The sequence below is a fragment of the Ursus americanus genome, chromosome 6 (assembly GCF_024610735.1).
Source record: "Ursus americanus isolate L20-20 chromosome 6, mUrsAme1.1.p, whole genome shotgun sequence".
Classification (NCBI taxonomy): Eukaryota; Metazoa; Chordata; class Mammalia; order Carnivora; family Ursidae; genus Ursus; species Ursus americanus.
This window is the reverse complement of record NC_142132.1, coordinates 61,082,754-61,102,996: the sequence shown is the minus strand read 5'-3', so window position 1 is coordinate 61,102,996 and position 20,243 is coordinate 61,082,754. Positions and strand designations below refer to the sequence as shown.

Below are 20,243 nucleotides of genomic sequence, written 5' to 3'. Positions count from 1 at the left end.
AACGGTAAGAAATCTATGGCTTGTTAGCATAAATTACATGTTTCTATGAAAAATAACTATTTTCCCAAAAACAGCGTAGCAAAAAGAGTCGCATGGTTTTATAAGTTTTGCAAGTATTTTTAATATCCGACTTAAATAGAAGGCAGCTGGACCTTGTTACTTTTGCATTTAGTCTGTTACAAATCTGTTGTTTTGGTTGAAGTGCATGAAGGAAATCCAACCTCACATATATATGTAGTAAGAAAAGGGAGGGGTACTTTAACAGCTTTTTCAGAGAACAGAGGATATTCTGATTTGCTGCTATGCCAAAAGTTGACAATTTGATGTTTCTTTACGATTCATCAAGATATGGGTTCTGAAATCATATCAGGGAATATCTTGTTCTTCCTTCGTGTCTTCCACTTTGAGTGGATATTTGACTGTTTGGTCTAATTATTAAAGCAGTTATAAAGGCAATGTGGTTAAACCTCATTCTTTTTCATTCAGGAAATTCCCGAGATTCCTTGGGGAAATATGAGGTGTTTCTGGATATTGTTAATCCAGATTGAACAGGATGTGAAAGGGGATTCTGAAGTTGTACACACAGGCTGGTCCATAATTAGTCACTGGGTTTGGTTACCGTCTTTATCTAATACAGACACCCAAACATTTTCTCAGCATGAGGCACTTCTCCAGCCAGCGTCTTATATAACATCCTTTTTAAAATTAAATCATCAGGCTTGTTTTAACTCTTTTCTCTCTTTCTTTCTTTCTTTCTTTCTTTCTTTCTTTCTTTCTTTCTTTCTTTCTTTCTTTCTTTCTTTCTTTCGTCGTTGATGTGAACCACTCATAAACGGAAATTAAGTTAGTATTGACGCCAGGTTGGTTGAAAAATGCAAAGGGTGTTAACTTCTCAGCTTCAAGGCACAAGGTAATTGGATGAGGGAGCGGTTAGAAAAAGACGCTTGTCTTCTACAACATGACATAACACTCCAGGATCAGCTAGGGGCATTCATGTTAATTTGCAAAAGTTTTATGTAGAACCAGTAGCAAAACATTCCATGATTTAAAAATACAGCCACAGTCATAAACTGTATTGCACACAGATTTGTTTTCTTGCTTTTGAGATGTTCATCCTGTGGGATTAAGCTGTCAAATATTGCTGTTTTATATTCTAAGCTTTACAGCCTGAGAGCCCCCAAATAGTAAATATGCATAGAAAAAGAAAGACTGGAAAAATATACTAGGATGTTGATAGTAGTTACCTCTGGGTGTTGGGATTATGGGTCATTTTTTGTTTCTTCCTTGTCCTTTTAAAATATTCATTACAACAAATATATATTGAATATTATGTACCATGTATTAGATCAAATGATGGGCTTAGAGCAGAGAACAAAAAAGCTGGCTTGTCCCTTGCTCAGTTTTAGATCTTTTAATAGGTCAAATTTTATGATTCCCAAAATAAATGTAAAATATTTCCATAATGAGGTAACTATTACAAACCAAAATGAATTAAAAAAAATACACTGGCTCTTTTTCTATGTTTTTCTTTTGAGTAGGGGAGAGGGTTGTGGGTTTGGGTTGTTTTCCCTGTAAGTCCAGTTTGGAGACTCGTGTCATGATTCGGGTATCATAAATATTACCTACAAAGTCTCTACAATGGATTTGACTCTGAACGAATGGAAGCCTTAATATCGGAAAGAGGAAGGAATAGCCATTTCCTGGGCTCTGTGTTCTACTGGTACTTTGGAGCTCCGTCTAAAGGATCTCAACTATTCCTTGGAGCCATGAACGGATGTGGCATGCTGGATGTTAGCATCCAGAAGGACCCTCCATTATTTTGCTGCTAGTTAAGGTCACTTAGTAGGCAGATCAAAGCTGAATGATGGCAGAGCTTGAAAATTGTCTGGCGTCTGTGGCCCGCACAGCTTGGAAAGTGCACGTCTTCCATTCAGGGCTCATGCGGAAACATCTGGAAATAAACTTGAGACTTGATGATGGGAGAAAACTCCTTTCCAAAGGGATTCATTTCTTTTATGTGAATATTTCTTAGCTACTGAAAGATAATAGAATTATTATGGAATTGGGGTTTATGTTTGATCCTGGATAGGAAACTAAAAAGGGGGGGCTAGTCTAATAAGCCAGTTCTGTGATGAATCATGTCAGAACCAGACTCTTTTCTATTTTTATAAATATATCATTTCCAAGGTTTTGCAGAGATGTTTGACTCTGAAGGAAGTGTCAGAAAAGTTTCAATATAGCCAAGCGTGACATATTTGTGAGAGAAAAAAAATCACAACTAATTGAAAAAATGAGTCACTTACTAGTTATACAGAATAAAGGAGCAAGAAAGCACTACCAGCGATTTCGCAAAAACCTTCTGCAAAAGTTCCTGTGTCAGACTTACCTGAAGTTCTGCTCTCAAGAAATTATGGACTTAAGTGGAAGGTGCAGAGGAGGCAGTGGATTTCATCCACCATCTAGAACAACTGCACGAGGTTAGGTTTTTTTAAATGGGATTTCTTGATCCGAAATGAAAGAGGCTGGGAGGAGAATGAGCAGTCTTTAGAATCTTGGTTCTGCAGAAGTTGAACGTGGCCAGAAAAAGGAGGAGGTACTCCTTGAGAGTCCAGAGAGATTCTGAAGACACATACAAGAAGTACTATATCCACAGGTAGTAAAATGATGGAATTCATTGCTCCTGGTTGGAAGGTTGAAAGGATCTTCATAATTTCTTATTGAGAACTGGATGAAAAGAGTCGTGTTGGTCATAATGATTACCTGGTGCTTGGCCTGAGAAAAAGCCCAAGCACTTGTGTGTGTGTGTATGTGTGTATTTGTAGAGTTGCTCATGAGAATGGCTACCAAATTGTTACAGGTGGTCTCAGGATAATGGGGTTCAGATGGTATTTTCATCTTTTTATATTCCTCGTGTATTTGAATCTTTATAAAGAACTAATTTCATTATAAATCAGGAAAGTGTTTTCATCCATGCATTCGAAATAAAAAGATATCAAATAGTAATAAAGTTATTAAAATTTTTCTGGATCTGTAAATGACAAGGAATTATATGGATAAAGGAATATTATTTGAAGTATTTTGCTCAACGTTTTAGGGGAACGTGGATTCTCCTCTGTCAACTAACACAGCTTTCCCAGCAGACCTTGGGTCTACCTCAGGATGGCATTTCTTGGACTGTTTCACTTTTAGCTCAAACATGCACCATTGGACAAGGTGACTCACTGCACACCCTTCAGTGCTCAGCATGACCTTTCATTTCCATACCTTCCCTCGCTGCGCTGTCTTCTCCCCCAGCAGCTAGACTTTTAAAATGTAAGTCAGAACTTTTCTCACAAGCATCCATTGGTTTTCTGTCTCATTTATGAGAAAATCTGGAGTCGTCACAGTGGCCCCCACTCCTTCTGTGCTCCCCGGTCCCCACCGCGGTGCAGCCAGGCCGCCCTCCTTGCTGTATATCAGACCCACCTGCGTGTTCCCGCCTAAGGCCGGGCTCACCCTCCCCGCGAACCTGCCTGGCTTATGCCTTGCTTCGTTCAGGTATCTGCTCCCCTGTTTCCCCATCCTGAAGGTTGTCCCTGGTGCCTTTCTAAAATACCACTCACACTCGCCTTCTTCTGTTACTTTCTGTGCCCTTGCACTCAATTTCAGTTTTCTCCTTCGCCCTTACCACCCCTGACCTAGGTACTTATTTGGATATTGGATAATGACACTCTCTTTCTACTGCAATGTAATCTCTAAGTGTAATCACTAAAATGTCATTTTGTCTCTTGTCATTGCTGCGAGCACACTGCCCAGGGCAGTGCCCGACACATAGTAAGCACTCAATAAATACGTGTTGAATGAATGCATTCCTGTCTCATTTCTCCGCTTTGTGTTCTGACATTTTTGCCTGCAGAGAAGTTGTTACATTCAACCATTTCCTGGAAGCAGCTGCTGAGAAGGAGGTCCAAGGCAAAGCGCGGCTCCAGGACTTTATTGAGAATCTGTTGCAACGGGTAGAACTGGCGGAAAAGCAGTTAGAGTACTATCAAAGCCAGCAGGCCGCTGGCCTCTGCCGAGACATCAACGAGCACGTGGTAAGTCACACAGGTCCAGCCACCATGCGCGCAGTCCTTGGGTATGGTGAGATTGGGTCAAGGACAGAGGAAAGGGGAGCTGGGGAATGACTTGCAGGAATCGTCTAGACATCAACACCAGCTATGCCTGTGTTATGAAGTGATACAGGTGAATCCAGGACACCTGGAAGTGAGCGAAACTCCAGATGCACGGTTGTCTTCGCCCTGCCACTCCGCACCAAGATAAATAGGTAGAGATATTTTTATATTAGAGAATAACAGAGTTGGAAGAGGCCAAAGAAATCATCGGTCTCAGCCTTGGTGCTCACGGAGATTGGAAAGTATTATCCTGTTTTGGAGGTCTTCAAGAGAATCTTAAGTAAGCTTTGGCCTTTCTTTGTAACCACATCTTTTTTTTTTTTTTCCTTAAGAGGAAGGACAACACCATCCGATAATCTCTATAGGTGAAATATTCTTTAAGTAGATTTTCAGAAAGTCTTAGGAAATTTCACAGGTGGCGGTTCGATAATAAATATTTGCATACAAGTTTATATATTGTTTCAGGGACTTAAGAAACCCCCAGAGCTCAGACAAGAACCGTGGATATGGCTGAACAGATTCTGCTAAGTGGCTTTATCAAGATTCCCTGGTCTCTTTGGGGTGGGGGGAGATACAAATAACCACACTCTAGATGAGGGAGATGGTCCTATTTGCCCTCCGAACAGGTTTTTTGATATCAACAACAAAGCCAAAGAAAGAATTTTTGAAACCCCAGAGTGGTTTATTTATAACATTTTCATGATGTATTGAACTTTATTTATGCTTAGCCCCTTCCCAAAATATTTTAAAATGATTATTTTACTCCCCTCCCCCACCCCCGAGTGGACTGTACGTATAAGGGAAGGAAAAATAGGGAACATTTATGCTAACCAAAATGTTGGTAAAGTTGCTACTGGTTGATTAAAAAGTTTAGTTTGAGCATTCTGGAAGCGAAGATTAAAGGGAAACATGATTAAATAACACAAGAAGGAATGAGATGACAAGCAGGTGGATAAAAGAAGGAACACTGGGAGGGACAGTCAGGAAAAAAAGGAGAGCGGGAGGGAGGAAGGAAGAAGTGAAGAAATGTTATGCAATCTTAACTGTAATTTACACTCAGCTTAGAGCAGGGCAGCAACCGGAGCTCTAGAACTTTCCAGTCAGGAGCAAAAGTGGACTGGAAAGAAGTGAGTTTGTTACTTCTGTGAGGTTCCAGTAACTGTAATCAAAGCAGTTTCAGCCACCTGACATGTTTATTATTTTCCTATTGGTGTCTGTGGTCTCCTGAGAGGGAGCTTACACTTCCCTCCTCAGTTCTCTCATCTCCTTGGGAAACAGTGCAGTCATAACTCGATGTGGCTGGAGACACACTCTGAACCCTTCCCTGCCTTCTTCCCATTCTGCTCTCTATGAGGAAAGAGTATGGCCTGGGGTCACAGGGCCCAGATGTGAGGTGAAAAGGCCTGGCTTCCAGATCATTCCCACCCTGCTCCTTGTCTTCCTGGACCTATAATTATTCTGTAAAATGAAGCAGTTGGACTAGGTCTCTGGCCTCTTAAATTCTCTGTTCATCACCTGACTTCAGTGGTTAAGAATTCTAAAATAAAAATGTAGCATGAATAGTTTTAGTATTTAGGCTTACAAGTAACCCAGAACGAAGAAATGGGTAAAATTCTACTGTACTAAGCCGAGAGGATCTTAAAGAGAGAAAGCATTGGGAGGCAAGGAGGAAGAGAGGAAGCCTATTCGTTCTCTCTCTTGTTTGTATTTCTGTGCTCACTTCCCTCTGCTTAGTTTATTTTTCCAGCTTGAAAATCAAACATCCTTTAAGAGACATTGCCAGTGATTATTTTCACCACGATGGTACACGCCATCAGAAGTCGGGCGGGCCTCACCTCTTCTAGTCAGCTGTGTATATACTAGTTAAGTGTGTGTGTGTGTCTGCGCCCACACAGCCCACGCATGTGTATACACTTAAACACGTAGATTTACAGGCACACGTGTATACATACATCTGTACATACACATATAGCAGGGGATTAACCCATATTTATGCCTCCTGTGTCTCAAACATGACATGATGTGCCTTCGTCAGACTGGATCCACCTGAGGAGGAATTGACAGATCGAAATAGAGTAAGACGCAGTTAAGATGGTAGTGGGGAAGGTAGAAGTGAGGGCTGTCTGTGAGCAGGACACAGTCTGGCTACAGTGAGGCGGACTGTGACTGTCGTAGGGAGGACGCATCGCCCCGAGAAGACCAAGAATGAGACGCTTTGTTTCTGAAAGGATTGAGCAGAGACACACTTTCCCTGTGTTCATGGAAGTCCTCCAGACTCCGCTTTGGACCATAGCGTCGCACATTACGATGCAGTCTGCAGACCCTCGGACCATTTCTCCCTTTTGCTTCATCTGTTTAATCTTAACAGTATGCACGCACCGATGAAATGAGGCACAGTGTCTTTGATGTAATCCAAGCGCTCAGTCTGGCCCCCCCAGGTTCCTGTGGCTGTCCACACACACAAGAACTTGGATGCTTTGAGCAGGAAAAGCTTCGAATCATCGCTTTCTTGACTGACTTGGCCCAGCTTAGTGAAGACACAGAGCAGTGAGGAGCCCTGGCTTCTGGAGCCTCCGCCCCTCCCAGGAGAGCTCCTTGCCCCTGTGCGCTCTGAGATGGAGCAGAACGTTCTGACCCAGGCCCGCCACGCTGTAGCTCGGGACAGCCTGCAATGCTGTCCCCAGCCGACACGGCTCTTCATCACCACAAAGGCTGCATTGCAGAAGCACTGTCTGCCCTCTTCCCTCATTTTCTCATTCCCACCTCCAGACAGCAGTGAAATTTCTAGATTGATGTATGAGGTGCTTCTTTCCAAGGTGTGTTCTGCTCTAAGATTCTTTTATGCCCTAGAAAATTCCCCCCCACACTTAGTGCCTTTTCTGAAATGATGTTTCGGCATCTGTATTTTCCCCTTAATTCCCTTGAGCATTTGTGTTCTTTTTCACCTGGCTGATTTCTAAAAACGTAACATGCGTACTCAGGCATTTTGTCTTTGTGCTCTGAAAAATGCTGTCGAATTAGACATAAAGTGACCTAATATCTCATCTGCCAACATCACGCACAGACCTGCTCGAAGGGAAGGTCATGAAGCAGCTCGGATAATCTCATTTTAAGTGTTGCATTTATTTCCTGCAGGTTGCTAAAGCAGGGCTAGCAGCCATACACTTAATATGTATTTGTTGGGAACACAGCCCTTACTGGGCGCTGCAGGAACAGGGTGAATGAGGTGGGTGAGGCCCCTGCCCTCAGTGAGGAGGGCGATGACCCCAGAAACAAGTCCACACATAACTAGGATGATGGGTGAGTATCCTTGTAAAGGAAAAAGTAAGAGCACATGCGTGAGTGGCCCACCATCCCTCCGTGGTCGGGAGAGGCCCTGAAGAGCAGGCTGCATTTGGACGGTGACCTGAATAGCAGGACCAGGGCAGCTCTGTGAGAATTGGGAAGTGGCTTAGGAGGGAACAAGCTTGGCACATTCGAGTGATGAGCTGAAGTCAGAGATGCAAGAAGGACCCAGATCATTCCGGGGCTTCTGGGTCACATAAGGAGTTTGGATCGGTTCCAGAGCACTGAGGGAAGCTGTTGGAAGGTTGTAAGCAGGAGATGATTTATGTTCTAGCAAAATCCCCCTGGCTGCTTGGTGCGGAATAGACTAGAGGGGTGCAGGACTGAAAGAAGGGTAGAAGGCTATTATGGTGTGGCAGGGAAGGGGATGGCAGCTTGGGGAGAGCAGAGGCGGAGAGAAATGGCGGGGATAGGATATATCCTGGGGACAGTGTTGACTGAACCAGTTGGACTTGTTGAAGGATTAGGTTTTAGCAGGTGAAGGAAAGGGAGGAATCAAGACTGAATCTAAGGTTTTGGCCTGAATAGTTGAGTATACAGCGCTGCTATTTACACAGAGGGGAGGTGGGAGGAGGGCCGGGTGCCCAGTTTCTCCAACCCAGAACACCCTGAGACACCATGTTTGTTCTCCGTCTCTCCGTGCAGTTATTTATATTTTTCCGACCTGGAACCTTACTTAAAAACTCTGTTGATCCCCATCCTCCCACAAAGTAGTTGGACTAGGAGAAAGTAGAGACAATGAGGGGAGCCAAGGGGGAAGAGGGTTTCCATCTGCCTGAGGCTGTGGGGCCAGAAGGAACAGCGCCCTCTTGTGTTCACAGGGAGGAGAGCATGTGAGGTTAGGTGGGGACGGTGGTAGCAGGCCCCGCCTCCACCCAAGCCTCATGATCTGTAGGGTCACTGGAGAGATTCGGATCCAGCCACGGATTCCATTGAGCTTTTTGTGTACTTGCTGGCTCTTCCACAAACACGTGCTCCGTAAGGGGGCAGGGCGGCGTGAAGACTTGCTCGGACATGGAACGTGCTAACTTGTGTTTGAAGCCCAGCTCCAAAACTGGTAAAGCGTTCAGGCTTCAAACCAGCTACTGAACTTTTCGGCCTTACTTTCCCCATCTGTAGAATGGGGATGACAATGCTTACCTCACAGAGTTGTTCTGAGGGTTAATTGTGGTGATTCTAGAGTGAGCACTTTATCCGGTGTGTGACATATAGACCTGCACAAGTTATGGTACTTAGATATCTGTGTAGAGGTGAGGTTAGGACTCATCTCTACCCGTATTTATTTGTGCATTTCCCTTTATGTAATACACTAGTATTACAGTGTTACCCTGGCAGGTCCATCAGTGACATTCATAGGCACCAAAGGTTTTGGTTCTTAAAACATTCTGGAAGTCAGGGACCTCTTTGAATATGAGATAATATTGTTGACGTTTTCCTCAGGAAGGAAAGTATACACATGCATGTAAACACACACACACACATTTAACTTTACATAAAATTTCAAAGAGTATTATATATACATATGCAACAAATCATCAAACTATTTGCTTACATACATATATAAAGTGAAAAAAATTGTTACGCTTTAAGAATAAAGAGAAAGAAGCAATTGAAAGGAAGAAAAACTCTGTAAGCTTTTATTTTCCTTTTTTTTTTTTTTTTTAACAGTTTATACATATACTAAAGTCCATTCCAGGAGCCCAGCCGAAAAACCCTTCCATGGTAGTGGGGCCTTGGCAGAGAGATGGGAATGCTGAAACCTTCGGGTTTCCCAGAAGCTGCCAGCCTGATGCTTGCCTGAGCCATCTGTCTGACCTTCCTTGTATATTGCATAATCTCAAGACCCTCCTGCAAGGACGGTGCCTCTTCCTGTCCACCTTTATTAATCTCCTGTTGAATCCAGCCTAGTGTGAACAGGGTCAGCAGTAAAGCTTCCTTTTGATTGAGTCAGAAGGCAGAAGCCAGCAATCTCGTCTTGCCTTCGTGGGGGCATGACCCTCCAAAGTTTGTTTAGGAATGCTTCTTTCTGATTGCTTCTGACTACAGCTCAAGCTGCAGACTGGAGACCCGGGGGAGTGACCCTGTTATGCTGAACTTGGTTTCTCTGGTTATTTGAATATGGTAGGACTCGCGTCTTGGCCACATTGGGCCCCAATACCAAGGTGGCCCTTTCTGCACATTTTCTTTATCATCCTCTTCTGTGGGCCTGCCTGCTGCTATGACAGCCCTTCTTTTAGCGAAGGCTACATGAGGGAGGTCAGGAATGAAGGTTGGGAATGCACTGGGTTTGCCTCTAAAGTGAATGGTGACATCTGGCTCACAAAATGATAGTTCTCAATTTGTTCTGCAAATGATATTTGAGCCCAGCCACAAAGGGCATGCAGATACTTCATTGGGAGTGGAAAATAATCTCAATGATAGATGGCCTCAGGGACCGTTGTGGAGTTGGTCTTCATATGCTCTCACTTTAGAAATGATGTATTTTAGGCAATAAACATTTTATGCCAATTTTCCTTTTAGTTGATACACTGTGACCAAGCACAGCTGTAGTAAATTAGCTGCACATGCAGCCTGAATTAATCAAGAAATAATGGCGCATCATTCTAGTTTTAAAAAACATGTTTCTTCAAATGTTGCTCCATTAGAGGGCTCTTTGACATTTTGAAATTTTTTAGATCTACTGATAATGGCTTCTTGGAAATCTCAGAGCAGGGAGCCACAGGAGGCTCCCTGAGGAAGCAGAGGCCGAGCACGAGACGTTCTTGTTCCCTGCCGTGGTGGAAGGTGCCATGGGCCGTGCTACTGATGACAGTTCCTGACCCTCTTAATGGGAACAATTTCTTAAAGATAAAAGCAAGAAAGATCTTTAAAGCCAATTCCAACCTTCAAGCGAAGTAATGTTTTTTCTTATTTGTTTTCCTTCAGCTTACAGATATCTCCTCAAATAGGAAACCCAAATGCCTGTATGTATATCTTTTTATACTTGGGCCATTTGATAATGTGTGCATAATGTATTTTCCTGTTACATTTTCTATATATAATATCTGTATTCTAAATGGATTTGAGAGTCTGCCATGAAAATGTACCTGCCTGGGTACCTAAATTGTGGCTACAACTTTAAACTATGCTACTAGCCCATTAGTGTATGGCCATATGTTCGTAGTCCAGTAGTATTTTTACAGGATTCTATAGTGCAACTGTCCCTTATTGAGGTATAGTGTAAGCATGATAGCTCTGGAGTAGTATATGGTAGTATTAACATAGTATGTGTACTATGTTAGATATATAATATATGTATAATTTTATGCTAGGAATCACATACTTTACAATTGCTACATTACTAATACCACTATATATAGTCACTTAAAGAGTCAGGGGTTTGGATTCTCGTCTCCTATTTTCCATAGACCAACTGTATGTATTACCCTGGATCGCCCCTTACATTTTCCGTGCCTCAGTTTTGTCACTGGTAGTAGAACGAGTAACATCTCCCTGGGAATTTGGCATCATGAGATCATTTCATGAAGGCCACAGGACTTTTTGAGAGAAAGATACCAATTTATATTTGACTTACTGGCAGAATTTCTGCCACTCCAGTGTGTAGGGGTAATTGTGCCATGGATGGTGGTGGTTTTTTTTTTTTTTTCTTTTAAGGTTCTAAACAAAATCTTTCTTTCTGCTCATGTCCCTCTGCTCGACCATCTGTAGAAGTAGAGGGCACCCACATCCTGTGTGTAACCACGCGGATCTCAAGAACCATTTTCATCCAAAAGGAAGGAGCTACCTGAGAAAAGCCAAGGAGGACAGAGCCAGCATGCAGCCCGCTAAATCCATTCACGAACAGGCTGAGTCCCCGAGAGAACTCTGCAGACCATCGAAGAAAGGGGAGCCTCTGGGGTTTAGCCGGAAAGGCAACATCAGGCCCAAAATGGCCAAAAAAAAGCCAACAGCGATTGTGAACATCATCTAAAGGGTGGTGGCCCTGGACTACCATTGCCGGCTTTGCAGAATGTTGTTCTGGGGCCAACAATAATTCCCTTTGGGATACATCCCACAGTTACGACACATTGGAAAAAAGAAGGGCATAACCTGTTTATTTCATGCCCATACAGGCGCCTGGATTAACCAGAATTTAACAAATGGGGATCTTGGGGAACCAGAAATTTATGACAGGCCCCTTTTAGAAGCAAGAGGCAGATTACAGAAAGAATTGGAAAAAAAAATGAAAACTGTCTTATTCCAAAATTTTAAAGTTCCACCTTGTAAAACTACTCTCCAGTAGTTTCTGTATCTGGGGCTCTGTGCGGGGGTGATTCAGCTGAGGCCACACAAAATGTCAGGCACTAGGAAAAAAGTCTCTGGGTCTCCTGCTCTCCAAATTGTGGGGCAAAGAATGGGAATGCAGAGTTCTCTTAATAGCAGTGAAATAGTAATATTTTTGTTTGTTTTTAACTTTGCCCTCAATTAATTTGAAAGCTTCCAGAATAAGGATTCCTGTTTCCCCAACTATTCTGGTTAATCGAGATTTCAGTGTTTGGGTTGCTTCTGGGACTCATCTCGTTAGGCTTCAGTTCTCATTTCTAGTTTGTTCGATTCAGGTTTGTTTGTCTGGATGCATGTTTATTCTGATTTGGGGGTGCCTCTGCTCTCCCCTTGGGCTGAGTGTTCTGCACCCAAAGACCGAGCTGTAGCCTCTGTCTTCAAAGCCGTTAGTGTTGCCTGTGGTTGGGGCGGAAAACCCCATCAGAACCTTACAACCATAAAACCCTTTGATCGGGGCCCATCACCGGTTTGGGGTCTGAAGGGCCGGAACAGCAGCGGATGGCACATCTAGTGCATCGTGAGCCGGGGCCTGGCAACACTGTAGACGTTACGTAGCCCTTCCCTGCTTCCCTGGTACTAGCAGCAGCTGCTGTGGGCTGTGGCCATGACTGTCCCCTTGCTGGCCTCACTTTTCCACCTCCCGCTGCTTCTGTGCCCTTTGATGACTAAATATACGTCCTTACCTTTCAACCAGGTGTTTGAAGCGTTCACTGGACACTGCTTTCCAAAGTAGTTTCTGAAACAGTGCATGGGGGATCCACAGTCTGAGACTGTCCTCCTCTCCCTCCCTAAAATAGCCTTTGTTTCCACAAAGAACCATCTGTTAAGAGCCTCCTGCTTTATGGTTCTCTTCGAGAATGAATTTCCATGTTACTTTTTTTTTTTTTTAATGTTAACAATATCATCAGGTCTTCAGAGTTTACAAGTGCTGACATCCTTCTGGAAAAAAGAGTAGTTATGTCCACAAATGTATACATATATATATAACAAAATGTATATGTCAGGTATATTAATAATTTATTTTTAAATACTCATGCAAAAGGTGTGTGTTTGTGGTGGGTGGTTTTTAAACTATGTATGTTAGTTCATGTAAGTTGAATTCTCTTATTTTGAAAATTAAAACTGTAACCTAGTTAACATTAGTAGAATGATTGTTGCAATAAGCACCAGATTAGCAATGCATTAAAAATAGGTATAATGCAGTTACTTAAAATGCCAGTAAGTTGAAAAGTGTAACTTATCATTATACGAACATTTTGAAACCTATCATAGTGAAAATGTTGATTTTTGAACCTTCACTTCGACATCTGGTTCACAGGGGTGGGCCATTCATCTGGTATATAGGCATCTATCAAGTGGGAAAAAACATTGCTGTGAAGTGAATATCACTGTTTAGGCTAACATTATAAAAATTGTAGCGTTATCATTATTGGTTTATTTGGAGAGTTAATCTCCTCCAAACTTATTTATTATTGATGTTTATACCATGATTGCACTCCAGCCTTTTACATACTAAAAAATTGGCTTGTTAGTTCTATTGCATGCCCTTTGTCCCGTAACACATGTGTGCACTGACAACAACTTGTTTTAAAGGTGGTAGAGCCAGATTTTTTCATTTTATTTAACATAACCTACATTTTCAGTTTTTATTTAGTATGCCTAGAGGGCATGACAGCCCTCTTTGACAGTGGTACCCCGTGATCTTCAGAAAGCACCATAATATCATATCTACTCTATGTACATTACACAAGACAAACGATTTTAAGATTTAGTGTATTAAAAATTCTTTTTAATTCCAACTAAATTCTGACCTTCATACAAGGAAATGCATTATATATGTTGTACTTCCTTAGAGACATAAATTTGCTGTTGAAACATGGGAGCTGGCTCACTCTAAGGGATATTTCACTTACATGCCATGGCCTGGGCCATGTACCATGTCCCACTTGGGTCTTATTTTTAAATATATATATATTTTTTTTGTCCACATGGGCAGTCAACCTGCGAGTTGATTTTTGGAGAAATTACCAAAGTTTCTGGGAAAACATGTTCAAGGCTGAACTGAAGAATGGATCTAATTTTATTATTTGTTTTATAAGGAAGAAATTTTTCTTTGAACTGGTCTTTCATTCTTTTATTCCCAAACCAAGTTATAGATTTTCAGCTGCACAGTTCAGGTTGCTTAGACACTGTTTTCCAGCATTCTGCAGGGTAGATCAGTTGTATGGAAGTTGGAATGTTCTTTTCCCAGAATTGAAGAAGTTTTTAGATTATGAAATAAATATTATAATAATAAAGCTATATTTATGACTAATGTGTTGGTATGTTTTGTCTAGTCGAAATGTTTCTGGGGAGCCAAGTGTGCTCGTCCACTGAACAGTGAACAAAATGGTTTTTCGTGAATAAGCTGTTCACTGTACATATAATCACCATGATCTTGTACCTGTAAGCTTTCTTGAGAACTTAGCTGGATCGTTTTTATTTCTCACAATGCCTATATCTAAAAGTTCTTTTTACATATGTTCACACTGAGAAGTCCTCATTAAAAGCCCATTTGGTGCTTTTCTCCCATCTTCCTCCACACGATGAGTAATTTTCCTACGCTCTATTTTTAAACTTGGCAACTCTTAGCAAAAACCATGGACAGATTTCACAGTGTATATCCCAGCTTATATAGGCCATACATCTCAGTCATTGCAAGACACAGAGAGTGATTACAATAGATAACAGAACTCTGTATATCACTGGTAGATTACTCAGCCATTGGTCCTTTAAGAACCATGGAATTAGGAAAATTTAGGGGATGCCATTTGTTTAGGAGCTGTTAGAGCCTTTAGAGAGATAACCTTAGTCTGTTCTTATACTTACTTGTGTTGAACACAGTACTTATACTGTGTTGAAGTTGATGGATTCACCAGGTCATAATGTTCTTGAAAAATAACTGTGACAGTCTCAATTATCTCTGGGCATTAGAGAACATAAATAAATCCCAGAATCTTGATTCTGTTTAGGCTGGATCCTTAAAAACTGAATTCCGGAGATGGCATACATGCAGGCCCAAACACAAACCCTGGAACCGTTTGAAAATTTAAATAACAGGGAGCTTTAGAAACTGGATTTTGTGTGTGCGCGTAAAATTAAGGTGGTAAATTTTTCTTTTTTTTTTGCATTCTTTTCTGTCCATGTTCTGTATTAATAAAATAGACACATCTGAAATTTTCATTTAAGAAAAAGATCAGGATGCCTGGGTGGCGCAGTTGGTCGAGGGTCCAACTCTTGATTTTGGCTCAGGTCGTGATCTCAGGGTTGTGAGATCGAGCCCTGCGTCAGGCTCTACCGTCAGTAGTGGGGTCTGCCTGAGATTCTCTCTCTCCCTCTCTTGCTGCCCCTCCCCTGGACACTCTCTCTCTCTCTCTCAAATAAATAAATCTTAAAAAACAAAAAAAGAAAGAAAAGGATCTTTAATCTGTAGCACTATGATGTGTTTACTCTGCATTTGTAGCCGTTATTATAAGACATTCTAAGCTGTTCCAGGAAATGAGTTTTTCTCTTAGAGGAACCTCACATAAAGGCAGGCCTGGCTCTCCTGCCCACGCTGTAGTGGGGACACTGGTAAATTTTGTATATGTGGAGGCAGGTGTCGGGGATGGTAAATGAGAGCTTTGGTACCCATGTCCTGTGGGAAGAGGAGATATGATTGCTGTCCCCGAATATCTGACGTGCTGTCACATGCAGGAATACTTATTTGGTGTAGCTACGCAAGGCACTACGAAAATCAGTCAGTTGGACCGCCTGGGTGGCTCAGTCGGTTAAGGTCTGCCTTCGGCTCAGGTCATGATCCCAGGGTCCTGGGATCGAGTCTCACATCGGACTCCTTGCTCAGCGGGGAGTCTGCTTCTCTCTCTCCCTCTGGCGTTCCCCCTGCTTGTGTGCTCTCTCTCTCACACACAAATAAATAAATAAAATGTTAAAAAAAAAAAACAAGTCAATGAAAGTTCTACAAAAGCAGACATTAAGTCATTGAATGAAACCTGTCTAAGAGCAACACAGAGGAGGTCACCTCGTTGAAAAGTGAGCTCCCTGTCTCTGTGCCGTTCCCTCCTTTGTGGTTGATGGGACTCTGCTTTGGGTAGGGAATTGGACTGGATTCTTCAAAGAGCGTCGAGTCCTGGGATTCTATCATAAGTACTGTTGCTACATTATTGTAAATGTTGGCTGCGTCAAACAATGTGGATGCGACAAATTGGTTTTGGAAATTTTACTTCACTGACTTGGACTTCGCGAAGTTTCCTGTGATGTGTTTCCACAGCTAACCTCATAAAATGCTTTTGAGGTGGGTAGGGATGAGGAGGTATTTTCTTCTGGTAGCATGTGCAGAAACGGTATCAGGGGAAATGGGAGCTAGACCCCTGGCACTGTTGCCTCAGTCGGGACCACGTGCTTCTTGGGAAGCACCTCACCTCACTGAACGTGGTTTCGGTGTTTAAAGAGAAAGTACGCTGTTTTGGTTACAACGTGGCTCCTGAATGCAAGCCAACCACTTCATCCGGTGTTCAGTTGAGTCAACAGCAATGCTGTCCAACGCTGGGGCATAGTGGGGGGGAGGGGTAGGATTGGCAACACTGGACTTAGTAAGAGAAGAAGTGTGGTGCGTCAGGCTCCAATATTGTGCCCTCCTCGAGCATTTTTCAGGTGGTTTTGATGATACTTGATTTTTGCTTCCTGACGATACTTAAGAACCTGACTTCACCATATTTTACTGAAGGTGGGGTTTATAATTGTTGGGAAATGTTGTCCAGGGCCCAAGAGCTCCTTCAGAGCCAGAGTGAGATCCAGAATCCCATCTTCCCGAATCTCAGCCTGTGCTCTTTTTCACCACATTGTGCCATGACAAGAATCCCAGAAAATGGCCCTAAGGCTGCACATTTGCTGATCATACAACGGTTCCTAATGTCCTAAAATTCAGTTTTATATTTATTATCAATGATTGCACCCCTTTAATGCAAGCTGCTGTGGGGGGATATAAATATCACCACTTTGTAACCTCTAGATACCTTCCTTATAATAGAGCCACCCCAGCTTGGCAAGGAATTCCAGAGTTTCAGATCTGTCAGAGTTTAGGGCACACATTTTTGGACACTTCAGATTGGTAGTCCGCATTCGCCTCACTGGGTATGTCATAGAGAAACAGCTGATTTCTTGGTCTCAATCTCTTGTCTTTGTTCAAGGCACGGTGTCCGTTTCCCTCATTCTCAAGAATGCACCCTTTTGATTTTATCCCTATTTAAGTCTACCTCTAACTTGACAGCATAGCTGAAATTTCTTATATAATCCAAAACATGGGGCTGGTGAAGGGAACCAGATTCTTATGAGGTGAGGGACACCCAAGCAGAAACATAAAGAGGTTTGAGGTGGGGCGATGGGTCAGGGAAATCAGTGGGGATGCAGTTAGTGGGACGCAGAACAAAGCCCAGAACTTGCCTTTGTGCTCTGGCTCTGGCCTGCCTTTCCTATTTCCTCTAGTGTCTCCGTGTTGACTTGCCCCTCACCAGCCACTGGCTTCCCCCCAGAGCCTTTCCAATACCCTGCTCTCCCCCTACACAGCACTTGGCAGGTTATGCCCTCTGCCCGGAATGTCCTTGTTTTTCTTCTCCACCTGGTTAATTCCTACTCAGCCTTCAGATTCCAAGTCAATTGTCCCTTCCCCAAGGCAGCCTTGTAACACCTGGAACACCATGTACCTTTCCCCCGTAAGACGAATCGCAGGTGCCCCTATAGACCTAATGGTGTGATTCCTTGACTCACACCTGCCTCCCCCACTAGCCCGTAATTCCATGAACTAGAGGCCATGCCTACATCTTTTATCCCCAGTATGTGCCCAGTGCCAAGTGTAGAACCTGGTATACAGGGTTGAGTCTTCAGTAAGGGAGTGTTTGCAGAGTCTGTGAGCATCAGTACCCTTAGATATATTTAAAAAAAAAAAAAAAAGGAAAGAACAGTGAGAAAGTACATTTTCTCCCAGCTGGGGAGGATCAAAGAGGAAGTGGCATTTGCAGGCTGAGTAGGATTGGAGGTGGCAGAAGGAAGGAGAGCATTTTAGGAAGTCTGAGCAGAGCCAGAGAGGGAGAAGGCACAGGGCCAGTGAGACCTGGGGAATAAGGTTATTTCACCTATGTGAAATATAAGCCATGTTTGTCTGTCTGTCGAAATCACTAGAATTAAAGACATATCCGACAATCCATCTATCCAACCAGCCATTCACCAGTGTTCACTGGGGACTCTGTATAAGCCAGTCACTGTAGTAGGTACAAGGGATATAGGCTGCCTCCTGAGTACACATATTTGAGGGGGCTGGTGAAGTTTTCTGAACCATCAAGGCCAGTCTCAGTCACTGTTGGCCTCTGGAATGGTGTCCACAGTACCCTGACTGGCCTTATGGCTTTTGTAGTCTTCTGGGACCACGGTATGTAAACAGAATCCTGACACAGTCATTCTCTGTCCTGTGACACTGTTTATCTTCTTCATGACATGGATTACTATCTGAAATTATTTATTGTTTACTTGTTTATTGTCTGTCCCCTACCCCTGCCTCATGGGAGTGCCTTGCCTGTCTTTTTCACTGAATACTGCCAAAACGCTGATTGGTGAAGATTTGTTCAATGAACAAATGAATTGGTTCTGGAGGGAACCCTTCTCAGGAGATCTGATTTAGAGCAGGGCTAAGGAATAGCTCCCTCTCTGTTGACTGACGAAAATAAGACTTGAAGGAATCCCTCCAGTATGTAGAATAGAGAAAAGAATCTTTAGGGTGCACCATGTGGTCTGAATGTTCTTTTTTCGATGATGGTTCTTCATAGTCGATGCTGGTCCTCCCCCAGATAGCATAGGTGCTGCAAGATGGCAACTGGGTTCATAGGTAGCCCTGCGTCCCCAGATGGTAACAAACTCTTCTGAGATTACCCTAAAGTAGTGATTCGCAAACGTTGGTGGGAATCATGATTGCCTGGGGAATTTGGTAAAAATACAAAGGCCTAGGACCTATCCTACTTCAGCAAGCCCTTGCATCTGTGTTCTCTATCAGCTCTCCAGCTAATTCTGATACACACCAGAGTTGGAAAACTGCTGTGTATGGCTGTATTTCTCAAAGTCAGTTCCATGGAACACCAGTTTCTCAGAATGTTAATAGTTAAATGAATGAATGATCAGGTTAAACATGTTTCCCTACAGCAGATGGTTTAGAATCATTACAATGCAAATGGACATTGTGACTCTCCTAGAGGGGAAAAAGGTATACAAATGCTTCCCAAACTTATCTGACCATGGAACTGTTTGGGTCTAGGGAGCATGCATTAACGCCTTTTGTGACTATAAGAGTAGTTAGTGTTCAGAATATACTTCAGTAAACACTTCAAAAGTACAACCACTGGGCACCCCTCTCCTCAGGAGAACTTCACACACTCTATCTTAAAGTAACTCACAATTAACAGCTGGAGAGGCCGATTTTTTGGTTATTTTTGAATTTACCTAAAACCTTGTTTCTTAAAATCATCTGTGGACCAGCAGTTTCCAGCATCACTTAGGAGTTTGTTAGAAATGCAGAATCCCAGGTCCTTCCCCAGAGCTATTGAACTGGAATCTGCATTTAATAGGATTTCAGGACGATTCATTTGCACCCATATAGAGAAATTGTTCTTAATCAGGGGTACAGAAATATGTGGAGAGCAATTTAATATGCAATTACTGGCCCACTTCTCACCATCCCTTATTCGAATTTCTGGTTGACTCTTGTAAAGAGAGAGAAGGGGAGAAAGTGCCCCTAGGCAATACTCATATACTGTAGATCTTCCCTTTTTCGGCTCAGATTTTCCCAGGCGGGACTGCTAGCTGAGAGAGTCAGGGATAGTAGTCCTCTATCTTTAAGGATACCCAGCAAAAAGCAAACACTTACTGAAACTTAAAGTGTTTCTCAAGCAATAAATTATGTAAATTAATTTATTGGATATGAGAGGGAGAGAGAGAAAATTGGTTGTGATTCAAATTAGTTAGTGCAAAAATTGCTCAGGACTTTATCGTTGTTTAAGCAAACTAAGAGTGAAGCTCAAGGTTATCCTGTCCTATTCTCAAGAGCTTTCACCTCCATCTCTGAAATAGTCTGCCAAGTGTACCACCCAGTGGATCATCCAGGTAATCATCCTCTTTTTAATTTATTTTTTTGTTCAGACAGCTTTCCCTAGTCTCTGGCCTTCCCTGTGTAGCTAGATTCTTCCCTTGCCTTGACTTCTGATTTAAAGCAGTTTAGTCATGCTGTGCCTCAATATGGCTTTCTTTACATTTATGTTGCTTATGGTTTATTCTTGAATCTGTGCCAGAATTTCATGAATTCGTGTGTTGATATCATTTTTCAAATTGGGAAACTTCTTG

The 20,243-nt window shown here is 42.6% G+C and overlaps 1 protein-coding gene across 3 annotated transcripts in view; it reads left to right on the top strand.

Moving 5' to 3' along the window:
* Window positions 1-20,243, top strand: part of ZNF365 (zinc finger protein 365) — a 47,125-nt gene that overhangs the window by 10,824 nt on the left and 16,058 nt on the right. For 2 of the 3 annotated variants that reach the window (XR_015724842.1, XM_087863082.1), the window contains exon 3: window positions 3,896-4,076. Coding sequence is in view for 2 of the 3 variants with exons in the window: in XM_087863082.1 (XP_087719208.1) it covers window positions 3,896-4,076 (181 nt within the window). In the remaining variant the exon portion in view is untranslated. Of the gene's footprint in view, window positions 1-3,895; window positions 4,077-10,424; window positions 10,463-11,207; window positions 14,137-20,243 lie in introns of those variants that run through there. The other variant, XM_045783562.2, reaches the window with a different exon arrangement.